Consider the following 21950-nt stretch of genomic DNA (forward strand, 5'->3'; position numbering starts at 1 on the left):
GCGATTTTTGCCAGGCTCTTGGCCGCGGTAGGCGGCAACACGTTGTGCAGGCAGGTTTCACGCAACACGTTTCGAGTTTCAGCCGATCCGGACGGTTTTTACGAGCACGGGAACGTCCGTGGTTTCCTCGTGCCACTGCACCCTGCCGCATGCTTGCATAACGGGCCGCCGGTCGTTTCGGTTGCATAAGTACAGGATCGATGCGCCTCCTGCTGTTGCCAAAAGGCTATACATCTTCTGAACGGTTCCAGGACGAGAAACGTTCGAACGGTTTCGAATTCGAGCTGAAATAAATTCATTCTTTCTTCTTTCCTTCCTCCAACAACGATTTATCGATTGTTAAACGAATTTGAAGATGGTCTAATCTCTGGATTGGTTTCTTTAAACCAGAAAAAGTTTAAAACCGAATACAATTTAACTATTGTTGCAAAGGTCTGTCTTGATTTAGTAATCAAGTATATCGAAAGTCTTTTCTCTTTTTTTCCTATGTAAGTTAAATGTATTGCCGTTGACTTAGGTAGTTATTGCAACGAGAAAGCTTAAATTTTAAGAAATTGCAGGATAGCTTGTTTTTAGCTGTAAATACTCGAGTAACACCGAATGCTTGCGATTTTTGTTACAGGCGACGAAATTTTAAGTTTGAACGGAAAAGTGCTGCGTGGTTACACACACCAAGAGGTGATCGAACTGTTTAAAGCAGTGAGGGAAGGTCCTGTTGAGTTAGAAATCACAAGGAGACACAGGTATTTTCAAAAAGTAATACTACCGAAACTAGTAATCACGGTTAGGAATTGTTTCCCAGCGAAGAATGTGAGTTAATTTTTATTCATTTGTTTTTCACTCGTTGAAATTGTTAATTGCGATACCAAACAGATATAGCATTAATGAGATTAATAGATCGAATCACTTTCAACACAAAATTAATGCATAATAGTATTTTCATATATTCAAAGGCAATAGCATATTGTTTATTAAATTATTTAAAACCTTTGAAGTCGAATTTTTATAATTTTATTTTGTACTTCGTATTATTATAATACTACATGTAATATTAACCCTTTGCAGTAGGAAACTCATATATACAGACAATGCAAATAATTTTCATTTCAGAACATAAAGAGAAGAAGAAATCGTAATGACTTCATTTATTCTGTTAGCAAATTTCAAATTAAATCTATTTAGGAAAGCTTTGTTTATGTAACTGTAAAAAATCTGTTACATTTTTTTTTCGAGTGCAAAGGGTTAATAAATCGTGTCAAAGAGAATACTGATATTAACACGTTGACGTAAATGCCGTCTATAGACGTTCATGCTTAAGACTGCAGACGCAAATGACGGCCAGGAACGTCGGGCAATTTTTATAAAAATTTGTTAGAAAAAATAGTAATTTTATTCTGTAAATTTGAAATGTTCATCGAACTTCCCAAGAATGAATTAATTAAAAAAATTTACTTTTGTCGTCCATCATCGAATTCAAAGTGAGCGTCAACGTGTTAAAGAATTGCTCAAACGAACCATAGAAATATGTAAAAATATTCATTTTTATTGTATAATTTGAATAAGAGTACGTTCTGTTTGTTACAGGTACCCGAAAAGCACGCAAAAATCCGCGCCATGCTGAGAAGGAGGCAACGTGGACGAGTCTGCCCACCGGAAGTGCTCTTCTCGATTCAATTCTAAGCGACCTAACCAATCGTTGCATACGAAGTTTTAGGATTCTAGTCTATCAGAACGAATCTTTGATCTTTGAGATGTTTGTTTTAACTAATTTATTATCACCGCGGTGACGTCGCACTGACGTAGCAATGAAATTTTATCTCTCACGAAATGGTTATTATTATTAATATTATTGACTATTATTATATTATTTTTATTTTATTATATTATATTATTATGAGTATAAGATTTTATATAGATTCATTATAGAGGCGTGAATTCATTGTATGCAGTTTCATCTTTCTTTCTTTAATTATTATTATTAATATTATTATTATAGAGGACAATAAAGAGGTCGTAATTTTAAGGTGCTTAACGATCGGTTTCTGCGAAACGACGGTGTGCAACGACCGATGGCGCGATTTTTGCAGGGCGATTATTAAATTAATAATTTTATTTCCAAGAAATTTTACAAATTTACAATATGTACAGTGTCATGAAGTTATTTTTACAGCGATTCACGAAGCGTTCTCTTCGTTGTCTTTTCTTTTCTTTTTTTACAAACTTCTTGTACAGTCTCTCTTCACGCGTCGACGAGCAGGAGGTCTGCGCACGACTTAGCCTTCGTCGATCTGAAATGTAACGCCAGAAATTATTTAAAATTCTATTTTTAATCTTGTACATTGTAACTTTTTTAAGTAACTTTGTAGACAGTGCATATCGTGCTGGTTGTCCAAAGGAAGGGTCGCAGTACAGTCACGTATTATTAAAATATTTATCGAAGCACATATTTAAAAAAGAAACTGAAGTATTTTGAAAGTGTACGTAAAACCTTAATTTTAAAGATTGTGCTCCAAAAGGCATAATTTAAATGTTACGTGTTCCTTATCTGAAAATTAGGTTGCACTTCAAGTCAAAAATTAAATTGTAATACTTGTAGAAAAATCGGCATGAATTGAAACTGAAGAATAACAGGACGTTCCAGATTGCATTCTGCAAAATGCAATCTAGAAATCTTTGTATTCAATAATGCAATCTGAAAATCTTTGTATTCAATACTAAAACATAGTTTCAAAGTTAGTGCTTCATCGATAAATCATTATATACTTGAAAATTAAAAGTATCAATTTCTCCAAAAGATCCCTTCTTTTACACAATCGGCACAATTTACACTAAACCATAAAATGTGTTAACAACGAGCCGTGTTAAAGAGAGGGTAAGCGTTCGAATGGAATTAAAAAAAGATTCCGCCATTTTTTATTTATTATTAATATGAATATGTATTGAGTACACTCTTGAAACAACTTCTGAGAATATTTAAGTATGGAAATTGTACCGATACGATCTCAGTCATGAAAATTTCGAACGTAGAAGAAAAAAATTCCAAACGATTACCATTTTTGAACCCTTCGAACGGGTATCCTCTCAATGTACCCTTTCTTTTCTCCACTTTAACAGGATCAACTAATGTTAACTCTAACAAATACCGATAATAATCGTAGTAAGCTATAGTTAACAGTGCAACACTGCCGTACTCACTGTAGTTCCTTATTTTTGACGCGTCTACAAAGGTGCAAGGCAACCGGTCCAGTTTTTATATTGCGGAATAGCTGAACGGCCTTTCTATGGGTCAAGTCGTGACAGACGTGGCCATTCACCGCCAAAATCTCGTCGCCTGCGCGCAAACGGCCATCTTCCGCGGCTTGCCCTCCTGGCAACACCGATTTTATAAAGATACCTGCAAAAAGACATACGCGATCCGTTAAGAAACAAACAACGATTAAATGAAACGAAAAAAAAAACAGCTATTCTCAAGAAAGATCCTTCGAACGCGATCACCTTTTGAATTGTTCGCTCGCAGACGATAGAATGTTTCTGGACAAACATGGACGATTGAATGAAATTCAATAATCTTAAGAAGTAGGTTTTACAGACGAAAGTTCGAAAACTCGGTGTCTCGATCTAGAAACACTTTCTTGGAGGAATTGTTTCGAAATATTTCTAAAACAATACTTTTTACGTAGACGTACGAAATTTAAATTACGTTAGCGGAAGTGACAAGCGTCCAGTGAAAGGTTTTTCTTGCGTATTGTTTCTGAATAGTCTCGAAGCAATTATTTTTGAGACGATCCTCGAACTGTTTCGAAATATTTTGGAAACCAAGCCTAGGAATTTTATTTAGAAATTAAAATCGCTTAGAAAATTGGTTTCAAATTATTTCTGAAGGTATGTTTCTAGATCTGAACTAGCCATTGCGATGTAGTACCAACGAAAACAATCTTTAGCCCGTAAAGAACGTCTAGGGTTTGATTTCGAACGGAGAAATTTAGATTTCGCGCACGTAAGAAGAGTCCAAAACTTGCTCAAAGCGGTCGCGACTTGAACTCTCTTGAACTCAGTGGAGTACTCGCGAGCACTCGTTGCCGTTGGGATCGCTAACTCACCCTTTCGCATTATAAATCCTATTGAGTACAAATTTGAGCAACCAATTACCGCATTTGATACTCTTGAACGAAGATTGTATTTTAAAAGGGAAAGGTATCCCCGTTTCCTTTTGCTATATACTCTATTGAATACAAATTTGAGCAACGAAATTCTGCATTTTCATCCAACACCTTCTAAAAATCATGTTTCAGGAAGTATACATCCTGTCCCATATTGCCACGCGATTAATCGAATTAATTCAGCTAATCAGTTATCGAATTGGTAAATCTATACGATGGTTAAAAGAAAGTTTGTTGCAAGTGCCACTGTCTCATTTGTTCATATTAAATACGCGACTTGCGTTGTTAAAAGTACAATTGTTCTTCACTTGAAAAAGTTTAGTTACTTCTTCTTAAGCAAATAAAAAGAAACAGTTTACATTGCGATGCTTTGCTGTCTTTTATATTAAAACCACTGTGACAAGATTCATAAAGAATTATATTGTACTAAACAAAAATTTCAACATTACTGTTTTATCCATTTTCAATTCAATTCCAACACAACTATAACACGTATTATAAATATCTTTTCGATGTCTATATCCATAAAAATATTCTACGAAACATTCATCTATCCACGAATATAACTCAAAAAGTGTTAAATCATCCAATCAAATTACTGTCATTACTTAATCGTCCTTCATTTACTTATAATGGCTCTCAGATTAATTATCTAGTATCTTTTCCAAAACATATACTAGGTAGAAATACTATTGATTCAGTGGCACTGGCAACGTCCACAATTTCTCTTCGAACGTCAGAACACCCAGATACAGGGTGGAACGTTTCGAACCGCTTGATCCAAAACCTCCCCAAGTGGGACTACCTCGAGGCAGCTCGCAGCTCGGCAATTTTCTTGCTCGTTCGAGAAGCGAACCGCGGTACCCTGTACGCGGCTCATTTTACACGAATGTAAAACAACTCGAAGCTCGCGCGAGCACCCGCCTGCACCCCTCGACACTTCCGACCGCTGGTACCACGAGCTGGATGGACCGCGTCCGCCATGTAACGACCGCGTAAAACTGCGGACCGCTTGTATACACGCGGAGGCAATTTATCGACGAGCGGACGCGTATGTCGGTCGAGGGGCCGCGTAAACGTTATGGCAGGAAATCGACGGTATTTCTAAGTAGCGGCCGATCCGCGGCTATTTCTGCTGGTTCGCTCGAACGAGCCACCCCGAGAGCTGGAGCTGCGCGTCCAGATCGGACGCTAAGCGGCCATCGCGAGACCTCGATCGTTCGCGATCGTCCTACGAATATTTTCGTCGCTAAACTTGGGGAATGAGTTCGAAGAGAATCGCAGCAGATGCTCTTCGTGGTTTTTACGAGGCCATTTTATATATATTATTACGTTAGACGCAACAGTTTTAGTGAAGAATTTTTGATTCTTATTGAAAAGGTTGTTGTATCATATTACAACTATTTTAGTGGAGAATACTCGATTGTTATTGGAAAGTTTATTAGCTTTTGAAGAGATGTTAGGAGAGAGGTGGATTTTTGAAGCGTTGGCTTTGTTTGGTAGTTAATTGGGTAGTGATTAAAGATTGAGGCATTTGTTAACACGTTGGACGCTATGGTGGTCGTCAGTGATCGCATCAACTACTTATAATTGTAAATGTTGAATGAAAATTAACAGTTAATGGATTTTCAACATTATAGCTAATTAGAAATTGCTTTAAAGTAAAATGTGCATTGTTGAACAGTTATGATTTTTATTAGATTGAGAATGAAAGATTCATTTTTATTCGTGGCGTTCTGAGTGAAACGTGTGATTTCGGTGTGGTAGTCAACGTGTTAAAGGCAAGAAAGTAGAGTTTTTAACCCTTTCGATTAAAGAAAATGGACTACTGGGAAGCTAATTGTGTATTTTTCATCTTTTTTAATTTTTACTTAATTTTAATAGATATTAATATAGTTTTTGTAGCATTGAAAGTTTTTTTTGTGCTACTGTTGGATAATCATTTGTGTTTCATAGATTGATTCTTAAAGTGTTGTACTAATAAATAATAAATCTAATGTGATTCACATATGAGGTCATACGAAAGGGTTAAAATAAGTGATTGTTAGTAATTTCTTGCTACAGGGACGAATTTGTTAGGAGAAAATGTTGGCAAGTGATAAAAACAAGTGTTAACAATATATGGGATGTTTTAAAGAGTTAGAGAATGATTTAATATGAATCATATGGTGTTGTTAAAAATTGGAGGTTTAAAGCGTTACTTACTTTTTGAAATTTTTGACGATCGTAGAAAATAAACGTATATTAAAGTTTTCAAATATTTAAAAAGCTTAATCGCGACATTCAGAATATTTAGTTAGAAATCTGAAGTTAATAATCGAAAACTAGAAAGTTTTTATATATTTAATTGCATCTGAAGTTCGAGACACACTCGAAGTTTTAAGTTTCAACCGATTACACACTGCCAGTTTATACCGATGTTATATGATAGATTAGAAATATTAAAACTCAAACATTTTTAACGTAGTTAAAATAATACCAGTAAGAGTTTCTGACATTTTTAGCAAGTGCTGATTTTAAGGGAGTCTTCGAACAATTTAATCACGTTAAAAACAAAGCAGAATTTATAACGCTTTTATAATATTTACAACGTTAAAACTGAGACATTTTTAAACAAACAATTGTAAGCCAACTATTTATGTAGCAATCTTAATTTCTGATAGAATATTAGAATAGAGATATTACTCCATATATAGTTTTCGATTAATCGTTAATTAATTTTATCGTTCGTGAGATAGTATTAAACAACGAGTAGTAACAACGTTGCCTTGCATAATAGATAACAATTTCTAAGCATCATTGCTGCTTTCGAATTTTAAGATAGTGTATCAACGAAAATAGTCGTACAGTCGATATTATAATTAGCCTCTATCGAGCATGAATTTACACAAACAAATGCCACATACCAGACACACATATTAGTATATCAAGTTTATATAATTATAACCATTTGTACCAAAAGAACACATCTATGACTGTTAACCATTTTATAACCAACACGTACCGTACCATAGATTAATTTATTTAAACTAGATAACAATGTAAACACTTTTATAATTACTGTGAAACACGTAAGTGGAAACATAAACAAGAAATACAGTTATAATTATCCATATTACCTAACCAATAGAAACTCTCGACAAATCCAAACGTTCTCATCTCGTAGCTACCATTTTCGTTAGTGTGTATAAATCTTAGATAGATTAACCCTTGCCAGCTCCTTGATAACGTTAACTATTTACGTAGTAAAAATATTGATGTTTCTGAACTTTTTTGTACCGTAAACCCTTTTGAATACATTATTTGTTCCCCTCACCCCTTCTAAATGCAGGAATTTTCGTGTTATTTCCTTTTCTATCCCATTATGCATAGAAAGGACTACTTTGAGCAGTGAACATTTCTTTTGTGTAATTTTTAAGGTTCCTTGTATTGTTGCATATGCAAACGCCTTCGCGAATTTATTGAAAAAGCCAACGTAAATTAATATAAAATTGGAAACGCATAATTTGATAAAACGGAAGTTTAACCAACGATTCATTTTCTAATATATCGAAATGACTGAAGAATAAATGACACTGTACTTCCTTCGATAACGATAAAAAAGCAAAATCCAAACGCAAAGCCTCCAAATCACATAAGAACGATGCAACGTAAAGGAACACATATGTGTTGCAAATAATCTTTGCACAAATTAGAACGAAAAAAAAAATTACTCACCGATGCTTCCTTTAGGACTGTCGCTTCCACCCACGATGGTGAACCCTAGCGATTTCTTCCCAGGACCTTTCTGAAAGACGACCGTCATAAAGGTCGAAACGGTGCTCCTAGGCCTTCTGGGTAACGTGCAGAAATTCGAAACGTTTTGCGATCCACTATTATCCACGCTGACGATCGTTTTGTCCGAGCCAGTAGACCTGTTGCACTCGCTCTTCCTGTCGCGATGATGCTTAGTGTGATGTTTCCTGAAGTGCGATCTAGGCGAGTTGTCAGTGATAACGCCATGGCCGTTCTCCATATGAACGTTCTCATAATCGACGCTGCTCTCCCGCAGCTTTTTCGGTGATTGGTCCAAAGCAGAGTACCTGGAGACTACGATGTCAACGTCTCCAGGCCCACTTCCGCTTCCAAGAATCTTCCTAGCCTCCGCCATGCTCAGACCTCGCAGTCTCTTCCCATTAACTATCAAAATCTCATCGCCTATCCTCAAGGTGCCTTCTTTATCAGCCAAACCATTGGGTACCACGTGCGCTACCAGATATCCTGGACTAGACTCAGCTGTTTTCGCGATGAAGATCCCCAGACACTGGTCGGAACTCTTCCTGGGAAGCTTCACGACCATGGTTTCCGTGGCGTACGATCTATTTCTGATGACAGGTAGCTTGTTGCCTTGGTAACTCTCTGGCGAGTCTTTACTATCGAACCTCTCGATGGCGTCCTTCCCCTCAGGAGACTTGGAACTCTCGTGATCCTGTCGATCGATCAGCTCGCTGTTCGCCGCCTGACAGATCTGGCTTGAAGTATCCTCGAGAGCGTTCAGTCTGGCCACGTCCTTCCTGCATCCTTTGCCCTCGTTCCTTCCGCAGTAGATGTCCAGACTGGAGAACAGCCTGACGGTCCTCTCCACGTCCACGATAGTAGAGGAAGGCTTCCTTGGTGGTAGCTGAGGGGGAGAGTGCAAGGACGAGTCGCTGGGTCCGTTCAATAAACCAGAAGCACTGCTGCTGCATCTGTCGTCGAGCAGAGAGCTGGTTGCGGAGTCGTTGTCCAGGATCCCAGAATCGTTGTCGTCCTGATCCTGTTCCTCGTACAGTGGGTTCGTTCTGAGCTCCTCGAGACCAGGCAGAGTTCCATACGAGAAGCTCCTCAGTCGTTTCCTTTCCTTGTCCTTGCCCTCCTTCTTGTATATCTTCGCGATCAGCTTGCTGGTGGAGCTCTTCAGGTACCTGTCCTGCATTGCTCTGAATTTCGCAGCCAAACAGCTGGATGGTGTTATACTGTCGAACTGAGAGCCATCTTTGAACGATGGGTCCTCAGCGCTGGTGGAAACGTCCAAGTCGTTGTCTACTGGTCGTTTCGTGGAGGTTTGATGGTCTCGAACGAACTCCTTGCTCTTCTTCCACCTACGATTTTGCTGGCTTCCGCTTTCCTCGATGATGTCCTTGGGCAATGTCGCTGCCTTTTGCTCGCTCGTTGGTCGAAAGCCCAGAAAAGAGAAGCGTTCCTCGTGATTTTTTCTGTGAGGCAATCTGCTCTGCGATTTTGAACGCCTTTTTCTTCTCGCTTGGATCTTCTGCTCTTCGATGATCTCCTTTAAATCTGTCTCGCAGACAGACCTGCGGAACTCGTTCCTCGTCAGGCCGCGCTGGTTCAACTCGCACATGGAATGGAACTGCAGCTTCTCTGGGTCTTCCTCCTCCTCCTGGTCCTCGTCGTCCGAATCGCGGTCCTTGAAGAAGCTCAGTCTGGTGTTTTTCACGCGGTCCAGCAGAGGGTTCCGCTTCTCGCAGATCCTGCGACGCTCCTCTTGGATCCTCTTCTTGTTCTTCTTGGTGGAACTCCGCTCGGTGGTCACTTGCGACGTCTGCACGTTGTAACAGTTACGTTCCGACTCGGAGCTCGACGACTTCCGGCGAGCCCATCGAACTGGAGACATGTCTGCGAAGGTACGAACGTATGTAGCAAGTGTTTGGCTAGAGATCGACATTTTCACGTCGAGGAAGAGATGGTCGAGAGTGTAGTTTAGGTGTTAGAAAGTAGAAAATGGAACCAAGTTTTTAATATTCTGTAGTTTCAAATAATTCGAGTGAGAATCTTCAAAATCTATTTTTTCTTCTCGTGTCATGTTTTTTAAGTTTGGTTCTGAGGGATTAATATCACGTAGCGCGTGTTTCTTTCGAGTTAATGATAGCGTTGGCTTGGGAACTTTGTAATGACAGAAAGTGGATTCTCATCGTTTTTCTTGTTCGTCATTAATTTCTTTACCATTGAAGTGAGTCTTGGATAGTAATTTCTTCATATTTAATATTTTACAATTACTAATCGTTTTTGTAAAATATAAATTGCCCTATCTTGACTAATTTATATTTCTACAAAATTTTATCTCAATTAGATTGAAAATAATGAATTTGTAAATGTTAGCGTGATTCTCATTTTTATTTAAAAATTGGAAGCACGAACGAATAATCAGTCAGCCTTCAATTAATCTGTAATGATTACGATAGATGATGGACAGTCTTGTCAAACAAAATTGTTCAGAATTGCTTCTTTTGTTTTTACTATATTCACAATATGCACTGAAATAATTATCAATGCTGTTTACACTTCCATTTCGTCACTACTTGGCTAATTTTCTTCTAAAACTTCTGATCTTTCGACTTTGTACGATGAGTGTATTTGCACGTGCAGAACACATGTGACTGTTGAACGAATGAACATACTTATCGAAAAAAGAAGACATATTTACTAAACACCATGATTTCATTGCAATAACTGAATGAATGTTTCTACAGAAACCACAAAAGAATTAATGCAAAAAATTTGTCAAACCAACTATATTATTTATAATTATTCAATTATTTTTATCCACTCGTCTGTCGCGTAACAAGAACCATCAACACTGTCAAGCAACACTAACACTGAGCATAACAAATTAAACTCAAAGTAATGAAACATTACACAAGTACAGAACTTCACATCCCTTCCACCAATGATTTACATTCTCACTCGAAGAAAAAAAACCGAGAAACACGCTTGGAAGAAAGAAGTCAGCAGAGAAAAACCGGCGAACCCCGAAGAAACGAGAAATAAACGCAAATTACATTTTAACAAATGGTGGAGGCCGACGCGGTCCTCGTAGAGCAGCCTGTCGCGCAAATCGTTGGTCATCACGCGAATGGGACGATCGGTCTTCACACGACGAGCACGAGACGCGTCTCGGGTCGAGACTTTGTCTGGCAGTGACAGCCGCGAGGAAAATGATCGTCTTCCGCGGGGCACGACATTATATGAGTTACAGCGGAGGCTCGAGATGGTGGTGTTGGCGCAGGATACGTGGAAGGCAGGAAGGACATCCCGTATGAGCAATTCGCATGAGCGGTTCTCTCGAGCGATAGATGGGAGCGCGAAGCGAAGGAACGGTGCGGTGATCGCGGAAGTAGTGACTGAGAGTTAAGCGAATCGGAAGTGGTGGTTGCTTTTTGGTGTGTGAATTGCTTTGAGATAAGAGGAACGAGGTGTTCCTTGCTTAATTGCAGGCGTACCTTTCGTGAGAAGAACTTAAGTATCGAGCTATGTCTTGTGGAACGAATGGATTATGATTATACTTGTATTTTTATGGAAAGTTGTAATGCGTAGAATGTGCAGAATTTTGTGAAGAAAAGTACACGTTATAGTGTTTAGAGAATATTTATAGAAATATCTAGAAAGATTTCTTTAGTGCAGAGTATTTAATAATAACTTCAGAGTATCGAAATTATGAAGACAGTCAAATAAGGAAATTTTCAAGTACAGAGTCATAAAAATAAAATTATTAAGAAGTATCAAGGGTTTGAGGAGCATCAAGTAATTAAATTTTCAAATCTGGAGGCATGCAAACAAACTTATGTTCATTTTCACTCAAAAAAAATTAAGAGATTATACAATCTAACGCGCTTCGAATTTTCATATCCACAGAAGAAAGAATTTAAGATAAAAGTTTTAGCAAAAAATAGCATAATCGCGGCGCAGGCAGCAAGGAATAATTTGGCGATATGAATTTAATTGCACGAATACTCGAAGCAGTAAACTCCTCCGTCGTAATGAAATGTCGGAGCGAGTTTAACGAATTGCAGGAAGCATTGCTCTACGGGATGTCTATATATTTCTCGAGTATCGACGATAATGATAGAGAGTGGAGCCAGAAGTTGCACGGTAAATAGACCTTTGAAGGGGGATTGAAGAAAGCGTTTCGCGGTAAAGAAGAAAGGATCGATTTTGCGGTAAATGTAACATGACGAACTGTCAGAAAAGGTAAGAGTCGGTGAAGAAGGACGATTTCACTCGACGCTGATTTTATTAGAACGAGACTTACTTCCTATTTGGCAACATCGAGGATGCATAATGATTGCAAAATGAGAAATGATAACGCAGAAATTATAGACGATAAAATATGAAATTTTATAGAGCATGTTAATCCTTCGCCAATGCAGTAATAATGGCGGAAAATGAAACGTTAGAACAAGAGTTAAAACGAAATAATTCACGCTTTTATTCTAATTTTTGCATTATTTGTAACTTCATTTCCTGATACGTAATAACTCGATGCAATTCAAGCTACGAAATTATAACACGAGCATGAAATTTAATGGTTAATTCGAATTTTAATTATACACGCATATATTTAAGATAACTGGATACTTAACTGAATTTTATATTCTTATAGAAAAATATCAGAGTAAGAAACTCTATATTTAATATAATAATTCATAACAATTACTTGAACAAACAGGAAGAGAAATTAATATACCTGTAAAAGATATTTCAAGAAAGAGTAGTATCCTATAAATAACTTAATTGAGAATTTATAAGAGCAGCGTTTAACGTGACTAAAATAGGTCAGAAATATTAATTGCTTCACGCGCAATCGAGAGCCACGCTTTTCATGGAAAATGAACGCAAATGACGACAAACACGACCGTAATCATCCGTATTTCGCGTTGCACAACGCTAGAGGAGCGTGACTCCGCACCGCAGCATTTTTCCAGCGTCTTTTCAAACAGTATTTTAAATGATTCGCCGTTTCCTCGCCCGTTAACGACGCGCTATTATGAAATCTTTAACCACCGCAGGTTTTTGCCACCGAGAAACCCGTTAACGTCTATCTACGTAACGTCGCAGAGTTGATGTTGGTCAGTAATGCCACGAACTTTTTGCCTAATGTATGCGAGGTGACTTCGCAAGATACGATCGTTTCGTTTCTTGTGTTCAGCCAAGAAAAAGTTGTAACGCCGTAGAAAGCTGCGTCGATACACGAAACGACGTGAAAACGAGACAATTTGCTCGAGCAAAAAAAAAAAAATGTTATTTATCTCGCAATTACATAAATTGCAGAAATACTATTCTATAGACTACAAAAGTAATTTCTATTCATCGTGTGCAAGATAAATTTCATTAATTGTACATTCTATATGTCTCTACTTTTATTTGACTTTTGAAATACTATGTTAAATGAAATATTATACTTCATTATTATTCACTTCACGTATTTATATATTACTCTACATAATTTTATTGTATTTCAATATTCAGCATGTACACATATTTATTTCCTTTTTAATAGTAGGTTTAACTATTCTTCCTCACCGCAGCAGAAGGCAATTCCTGTTCTTTTGTAATAATCCCAAAATGCAACTGATCCACAAAATCTCAGCTGCGGAGTAAAGTTTGTCTTATCGTAAAAAATGTTAACGGCGTAAATGAGACGTTTTATTGCGCATCGTTATTTCGCTTTCGTTCTAACACGGAACGTAATACAAATATCGCAAGTGGAAGAGAATTTTCTGAGCAAATCCCCCGTTACTGTCGTTATCGTTAATGCGGCTGAGCGATTACACAGGAATTAGAGCATTTAGTGGAATCGGTGAAAAAATAGCGGCGGGTCAACGCTTCCTGCCATTTAACGCTGTGTTTCGCGCCAAAAAACCGCAACGCTGATGTTGTCACAGTCGTTCATAGAAGCGCGCTGACTAACGCCGCGGTTTTCCTGCGAGGGTGTCCATTCGTCGGCTACGTAAATATACACTCGAATTAGCAGCTCCGCCGTCGCTCGCCGGAAGAACACTAGGCTCGTCTGTCCCGAGGGAACGCATCTACTAATCCCGTCGTTATTTTGCAATATTTGTCGCGCATTGTTAACAACGTGGTTTCTCTAATTTCGCTAAGTACGCCGCGCCTTCGATAACCACAGCTCGGTTTTATTCGAGAAAAATTCAGACGTTAATAGAAAAATACTTGACATTTTTTCACGTCAAACGTAGCAAATTTTATGCTTAAGATCACTATGCAACGTCCACTAGATTTACATAGATTTTTAATATTAAGGAATGATTTTAGAAGTGTTTCATTCAAAAAATATCTCTACTTTTATTAAAGAATTGTTAAATTATCGATGTGCTTCTTTTGAATATCGTAATATCGTTCAGTTAAAAAATTGCGATCAGTCATATATACTTGTCAGTAGTAAATCTAATAAAATTAGCAATTTCTCAGGAATTTGTTAGAACGAACCAATTAATCTCAATTAGCCGTTTTAATGTGCAAAAACTGCAACGTAATATGTGTAAATATTAACAAGCCTGAACATTCGTGCGACACGATCATTTTCCAACAAGAATCTGATTATGAAGCGAGCTAACGCGTGTTCCGGTGCGTGGCATGCGAGTTTAACGCGCGTTACCGCTGTTGATCGTGGCGAACGATGAGAATCTCTCCTCTTTCATAAACGAGCGGAGGAGCTACGTTCATAAAAAGATTCTAAAGAGGCTCTCACGGAGGCAACGAGGCTGTGCAAAGTTTCCTCGCTTTCGAAACGCGACTTTAACGAAACGACACGCGAGACGAGCATCGACGGAGAAATTTCGGGAAGAATCGCCGCGGGAGCGCGACTGCTAGCATCATTCAGTGGACTAAACGAGGTAAATTTATGAAACAACGAGACTTCTCTTTTTTTAATCAGCTGCACGAATGTTCGCGTGGTACAACCTTGAGTGGTAGTAATCGTGGTTGCGATGAAATCTCGATGGAGTGAATGTAATTTGTGCGGAATGCGCCAATGGTGTTGCACAATCGTGTGTTAGATAGTGAATATTGCCGTACAATGTCAGAAGACGATATGACAAATGGTAAATGAATAAATGATAGTGAACGAGTTTATCAGGACACAAGCTTGAGCACAAGGATTTAGTAAAAGTTCAATTAATCAAGCGTTCATTAAAATTTTAATCTCACAGATAGAATTTACTGATAAATCAACTTTTGTGTTACTTAATAGCTATTGTATTGAAATTTAGTAGAGTAATTGAAAATGTTAAACATGTGTTTTTTTATTGTCAACGGTCAAGATTTAAAGGGTGAAATTGACCCTCAATGTTGGAAATATTAAGGAGCTGATATAGTGACTTACATGGAAAGCAGTGCATCGAACGATATGAAATGAATTGCAAAATAAAATAGATATTCGACAGTAACATAAATTTTGTGGTGAAATATGAGGTGAGCCTTGAAGTCAATGATTTTGGAGATCGAACACTTGTCGATCAATCGACACGTGGCATATATCTTTATATCCCAGAACTTTGAAGTTATAGAGTATAAACTAAGATGTTACTCATGAGAACTAATTGAAGAAAACAAAGGAAATTAATTTAATAGAAATAATCGATATTGCTCTCGATTATTGTGCTATACGAACTGGATATTGTAATTGATTCGACGAATTATACTCGTATTTGAGGAAAGTTCGATTTCGGAATATGTATAATCAGCCGCTAATTAGCGTCTGGATAATTACAATTTGGGTTACGAAAGTTCGCGTCACATCCTGGCTTTTTAACAGTACCGTAATCGTATCAGTGGTTTCTCACGATTCTTACCTCTGTATTGAGACGCAGCATGAAAGTGGTAAGATGCTCCGTCAAGGTCTTCATCGGCTTGAAGAGGACTCAGGCTCAAAAGTCTCGGCGCCTCGGCGTGGCCACGAAACCAACGCATTTCTGAAACAGTCAATGAAACCCCTATTATGTACCTAATTATCACATTGTTCGTCATTTTTCGCTATTACAAACAAAATATAATTTTTTAAATACGCTTATCGTAGCTCTGTAAAAGCACAAAGACTATAGAACTTAAATGTAGCGCGAAAGTTTTGCAATTTTAAATATTTAGAATATCGCAATTGAAATCGAGAGTTCTAATCCTATGGGATTATTTAGAATGGTGAATACCTTTTGCTGTGTTTTTTTACAGAACATTGAAAGTCGAACAACTTTTATGGACCAAGTATGAATCCTAATTAGAACTACTTGCGAGGGTACAACTAGGAAGTATTTCTCTTTCGAACCCCAAATTAACACAATCATTATAAGATTAACATTCAATTAACGCTACTATTTTTACACTTGTATACATACATCCTCGTGTTCCACTTTTCTATTTTTGCTACCTGAGAGTTTCTTAATTAACTATAATGAAACTTATTCGATTTTCCTATCGACACACTTTATAAATTTACAGACGCAATGTCGATAAGAAGAAACGACTCTGTCACAGCTGGGTATCTGTCGCGCAAAAAGTTCACATTGAATTAAGGTGAAATTGCTGTTACAAAATCGACTTTAATTGTCGCGAACTGGGCCTCTTACGAAAAAAAAAGAGAAACAAGGTAAAAAAATGCGAGTCGACGACAAACCACGGTCGATCGCGATAGGAAATTCATAAAATCCATAAAAGTGAAACGGTTCCACTTACGGTGAATGGATTTCGCGCGAACGAACGGCGACAGTTTCCGCTGCGATCGGTGAACCGAGGCCCTTCCCTTCTACCTCGCGATTGCACTTGTTCCTGATACTGTGCACGGTATAAAAAAGGAAAAAAAAAACGAGCAACTCGTGTAATCGAACAACGTATAAACCTTGACGAAGAATGGAGGATGTTGTAAACTGCTAGCTTGTCGTTTAACGGGTTTGCTGTTGCGCTCGATCATCGAGAAGGGATCCAGTGATCGTTTTCGTTGCGCTTACGTGAAGATCGATGAATTTCAGAGTGACACGGATCTTCTGTTGGCTTGAAACGTTGGCTGTTAACGTTGAAAAATTTGCGATTTGTAACTCACGTGGGGAAAGGTGAGAACACAAGCGTGGGTTTGGTACGAATATTTTCTGCTATTTGTGAAATAATACTTAGCGACGAGTGTGAGAAAGTGGGCGTGGAAAAAATGATTTTTTTAAATTCGTTGAAAATTAATAAAATTATTTAGGAATTAAGACATATGAAGATATTGATACTTTGATTATTTTCATACATTATTTAATTTAGTCGAATGTTCGTAAAATTTTGTTTCCTTGCTTTGTTGTAAAAAATATATAAAACTTAATTTTTTACATGGTAGTAAAGTATAATATAAGAGATGAAGAATTATTGGTGTATAATCTTGAATCGTTTATTAGCTTCTTATTTTATTTCTGTCGACATGTGTCTCCTTGTTGTCTTCTTGTACATAATATTAAAAGATTAATCTGTGCGTATTAATTACACGTCTCTTATTCTTGAATGCGGATGTGCCATAATAAATATCAAGGACGATGAATGAAACGTGTAGCCTTGGCTGTTGCATTGATTTATGACAAAAATAACTATACGCAATTTTAAAGATTAATATCATTAATTACTTAAAGTCAAGTAGCTTGTTTAACTCGAAGGATATTTAATGGAGATGTTATAAAGTAAAGTACGTATCTAATATTTGAAATAGACATATACGAGTTTAACAAATGTTGCGATAATACGAATAAATGTAATACGTGAGCAACATGAAAGTTAATCAACAGATATTAATTGTAATATCAAAGCTATACGACAAAATTAAGTATTATTAAAGGAATAACAAAATAAAATGAATTACAAATTCACTCTAATTACAAGACACAGAATTACAAGACACTCTAGATTACCAAGCAATTCATTAGATATAAATATCGTAAAAATGTATCTAGAAAACAATCTTTACGTGTTTCTGCTCATCTTGTACAATACACTAATTCTTTATAATGCACAAATTACTAATTTCTATTATTTTTATAGAATTAAAATATCTTATATCACTATTAATCAATAACAATAATTATTCTCAAATAAAAACATATGCACAAAGACCCATTTATATTTTAACTAATTTTAGAAATAACTATCTAAAACTAAAATTTCTATTCCCATTCTCACTTACGATCATCAATTGATATATATACACACAAGTACACACGTGTACGTGTAAACCTCCAAGAAGCTGTACGACAACAAACATTGCTAACACAATGCTCCGCGTAGCGACGCACGAGTCACTCCTGGAACACCTCGTATTGCGTGCGTCGAAGTCTCCGCTCGGCTATTCTCGCGCCAGCGACGTTAAAGACCGCGCGATGCGGGCGTTGAAGTCTCCGCGCGGCTATTCTCGCGCCAGCGACGTTAAAGACCGCGCGATGCGTGCGTCGAAGTCTCCGCCAGCGACGTTAAGCGCGGGAGTCGTCTCGAATCAGCGACGAAGGGAAAAAAAGGGAAAAGAAGGCGAGCCATCTCGAGGAAATTTTCCGTTGCCAGTGTAGGTACCGTTGTAAGCAACTGTCGACGATAAGTCCGTCCTTTTCTCGTCAACGGAATCATCGCTGAATCCTGCGGCGACTCTCCGTCAGATCCTCACGGAGGCGTTACCGTTCATCTTCTCCGCATAGAAACCGTAATTTAGCCAGCTCGCGCTCCTCGAAACCCCTGGACTCGCAAGTATAATATAATAGCTTCTGCTTTAACGGTCCCCGTAGAGTCCTCCATCGCAAATCATGCATTTCCCGCGTGATGGTTCGTGTCCCAACGGGACAGCGGATTTTGAACGTGATTATGTTGTCAGAGAGAAAGCGGAGTGTCGGTTTTTATTGTGCTCGTCGAATGGCTGGCGGACGTGCCTCGAAATAGAAATACAATCAATTCCCTGTATTTTTATATTATTATATTGTTAAGTTTGATCACTTTGTTGGGTTGAGTTTGAAGTTAAATCAATTGGAAGTTAGTGGAATACAAATTTCTGTGTATGTTTATATGAAGGGAATAATAGATGTAATTAAAAAATTCAGTAAAATAATATAGATTAGTAAGCATAAATAATATTAAGTAAAGTAATATAAAATAGTAATCATGGTTATTTTAATATTGATGTTTACCATTTAACTGAATAGAAGGATATAGTATAGATTGGATTAAATAATTCTGAAATATAGAAACCTCTTCTATCCTCTTCTGTAAACATTTTTCTGCACAATTTACTATGTTTGCCTTATGATTTCACGTTAAGTTCAGAATGTAATACAATAATCTATAAAATTCTGAGCAAAACTGAAACGATTCGTTGCTTTCGTGGAATTTGCAAAAATACAGAACAGTGTAGCCTAATCGGACCGTCTAATCTCTGCGGTACAAATGCGTGGGCTCCCATAAACAAAGAAATAGTTTTACCAATGCAATTAGAACTTTTCGCTTTCGTAACGTGGAGATAGTAAGATAATAAATCTCTGTAGAGTCTTGCGTTAAAAAATTTTGTACCGGCAAAATGATGAATGTGTATGTTGCCAGTTAAGAGAAATCGAATGTGATATATCTCTACCTTACGATCACTGGAGAACAAGCACATTTACCTAATTTCAAGAAAAATACAATGACAATGCATGAAATCTGATTAAGAACAATCTTCACGATAGAAATACCATGTACTCACTTACTAACACTAGCATAAATTAAATATCAACAACGGATAATATCTATTAATCCTTTCAATTAAAATTTTCTGAATAATAAAATCAATCTTAACATTAAAAATAGATACATTTTTTTCAAAAATTATTATACGAATAAGTAGATACCCCTTATAATTAATCATGAAATAACATATGAAAATAAAAATGAAAACGATTTTGAGTGCCTATACGCAAATATATAGATACATCTTTAATAACCAAGGGTATATATTAAACACATTGTTACACACTATTAAACACATGTACTTCGACGATTACATCAATGAAACGAAACGAAACAAGCGATGCATCAATATCCCAAGAAATTTGAAAAAGAAGGAGCCATTAAATCGTCTCAACGATTTACTGAAAAGACCCGATCGATCCCACACTGTATCGACCGCGCGTTCCAAACAGTCCATTACGACTCCCACAATCTGCCCACCATCTCTCGATTTCCCACCGCGAGATTTTCACCGTCGCGTTACGTGTGAAACGTGGAAAGCACCGGGCTGTAACACGGGGGGATCCCGTTTCCACGAGGCGGTCGCATAATGGGATGATTAATACCGCGAGCCAGAGTTATGCAAGGTGTTAATGCATCGATTATGCGCACGCAGCTACCAGGGAATCGTGGGAGAAAGAACGAAGAGAGAGAAAGAGAGAGAGAGGGAGAGAGAGAGAGAGAGAGAGAGAGAGAAATCGGCGACTTTCTCCGATGCAAATATGTGTGCCAGTGGCACCTTTCCGTTGCTCCCACGACGTCCGCTTTTCACTTTTCATTCAGGCGACCGGCGGCCATCGACGACGAATCGGGGACCACGATCAAGGATGCTCGTCGTCGCCAGGAAGTTCACGGTCGTGAACTCGAGCTGTCTTAGAGAGCACGCGGTTCGTGACACTGCTGTTGATCACTTTTATCATTTTGTTGGAGAATTGAAAATCGATGGTTTGAAACAGGAAATAGAGGTAGTTATGTTTTGGTGAGCTGTGTTGTTGATCGAGCTGGAGGTAAGAGGGAAATTAGTCTTCGACGATGGAAAATTGCAAAGTCTGTCGAATAAAAACTGATTCGATCGTGTAATTTTATTTGAACAAAGTGATTTGGTTATGTAGTTTTATTTAACTCCTGTCTTGGAAAAGTTATCAAGAAATACTTAGTTGTTTTATATTTATCAATAGAAATTATTCATTCGCCTCTTGTTATTACTTCCTTTTACTACAATGTGGATTGTTTAATATATCTAAAAAATAGGTTTTTTACGATTAATGTTTTCAATTTTATTGAACCCAACAGGGATTAGTATTTTGCAGAAGATAAAACATTGGCTCTATTTCCATATTCAGAGTGCTGACAATTAATCGCTTATATCTCATGTTTAATGATTTAAATGCATACTCGTGGACCATTTACAAAGATTTCCATTCATTAAAAGATCTGAAACCAGCACAATTATTCTCTTCGTTAGATAAAAAGTGTTCCAAGATCGTAAAAAGGAAAAAAGAAATCGTAATGAACAGGTTGGATTGACGCGAGAAAAGTACGAATCAAAATGGAAAATAACGTTTAATTCTGCAATCATGACGAATTCTTATTGTACAATCGCGATATGGTACACGAACGAGCTTCATGCACCGATTCGCGATGATTTCGATTGTTATTCTGGAGAAACTTAAGTAGACACGTTTTGCGTCTTGTTAGGCAGCTGCGGTATCTTGATTCAGCTTGTTGCTCAATAATTTTGCTGGCTAAGCGTCGCCACGGGTGAATAATTCGCGGAAGGATTGGAAAATTTCAGGTGTTCAAAGAAAATTGCATTGTAGCACTGGCGTCGAAGGACAGTGGAAATGACAAAAAGTTTCACCATCGTAGAACAATAAAAACTTGGCGAGCAAAATGTAAGAAGCCATTATTTGATGTGTAAATCAAAGAAAACTCTTGAATTTGAATACAATCTTCAAGTTACCATTTGCAAACGTAAAACAACAACAAATTGCACAGTATAAAACAAAGATAACCGAATACTAATTACAGGACGTAGAAAGCTGTTCGAATAATAAAGCTGTCTTCTCTCTGCTAATTTACCTATTAATTCCGCGACTTTGGAGATAACATCGTTTGCTTCAAGAGAGATACATACAACCTATAAATATTCAGATAAAGCTTGTTACAGGAGCAACAGTGCCAGACTTTCTACATTAAAAAATGAAAATGATTCGCGTTTCCACTTTCACAGCATCACAATATAATCAGATACTT

General features: G+C 37.5%; 2 protein-coding genes across 3 annotated transcripts in view; one reads left to right on the forward strand and one right to left on the reverse strand.

Moving 5' to 3' along the window:
* Positions 1–2000, forward strand: part of LOC143423255 (uncharacterized) — a 56183-nt gene extending 54183 nt beyond the window's left edge. Inside the window, exons 5-6 of one of the 2 annotated variants that reach the window (XM_076894447.1) lie at positions 623–810; positions 1585–2000. In XM_076894447.1, the coding sequence (XP_076750562.1) occupies positions 623–810; positions 1585–1680 (284 nt within the window). In that variant the 3' untranslated portion in view covers positions 1681–2000. The remainder of the gene's footprint in view (positions 1–622; positions 811–1584) is intronic. The other variant, XM_076894448.1, reaches the window with a different exon arrangement.
* A 201-nt stretch (positions 2001–2201) lies between these two features.
* Positions 2202–21950, reverse strand: part of LOC143423259 (uncharacterized) — a 65116-nt gene continuing 45367 nt past the window's right edge. Inside the window, exons 2-5 of the mRNA XM_076894461.1 lie at positions 15788–15907; positions 7878–9815; positions 3196–3394; positions 2202–2288 (exon numbers count right to left, since the gene is read on the reverse strand). Of these exons, the coding sequence (XP_076750576.1) occupies positions 2240–2288; positions 3196–3394; positions 7878–9815; positions 15788–15905 (2304 nt within the window). The 5' untranslated portion in view covers positions 15906–15907 and the 3' untranslated portion in view covers positions 2202–2239. The remainder of the gene's footprint in view (positions 2289–3195; positions 3395–7877; positions 9816–15787; positions 15908–21950) is intronic.

Source organism: Xylocopa sonorina, chromosome 4, assembly GCF_050948175.1.
Source record: "Xylocopa sonorina isolate GNS202 chromosome 4, iyXylSono1_principal, whole genome shotgun sequence".
In the NCBI taxonomy this organism is placed as follows: domain Eukaryota; kingdom Metazoa; phylum Arthropoda; class Insecta; order Hymenoptera; family Apidae; genus Xylocopa; species Xylocopa sonorina.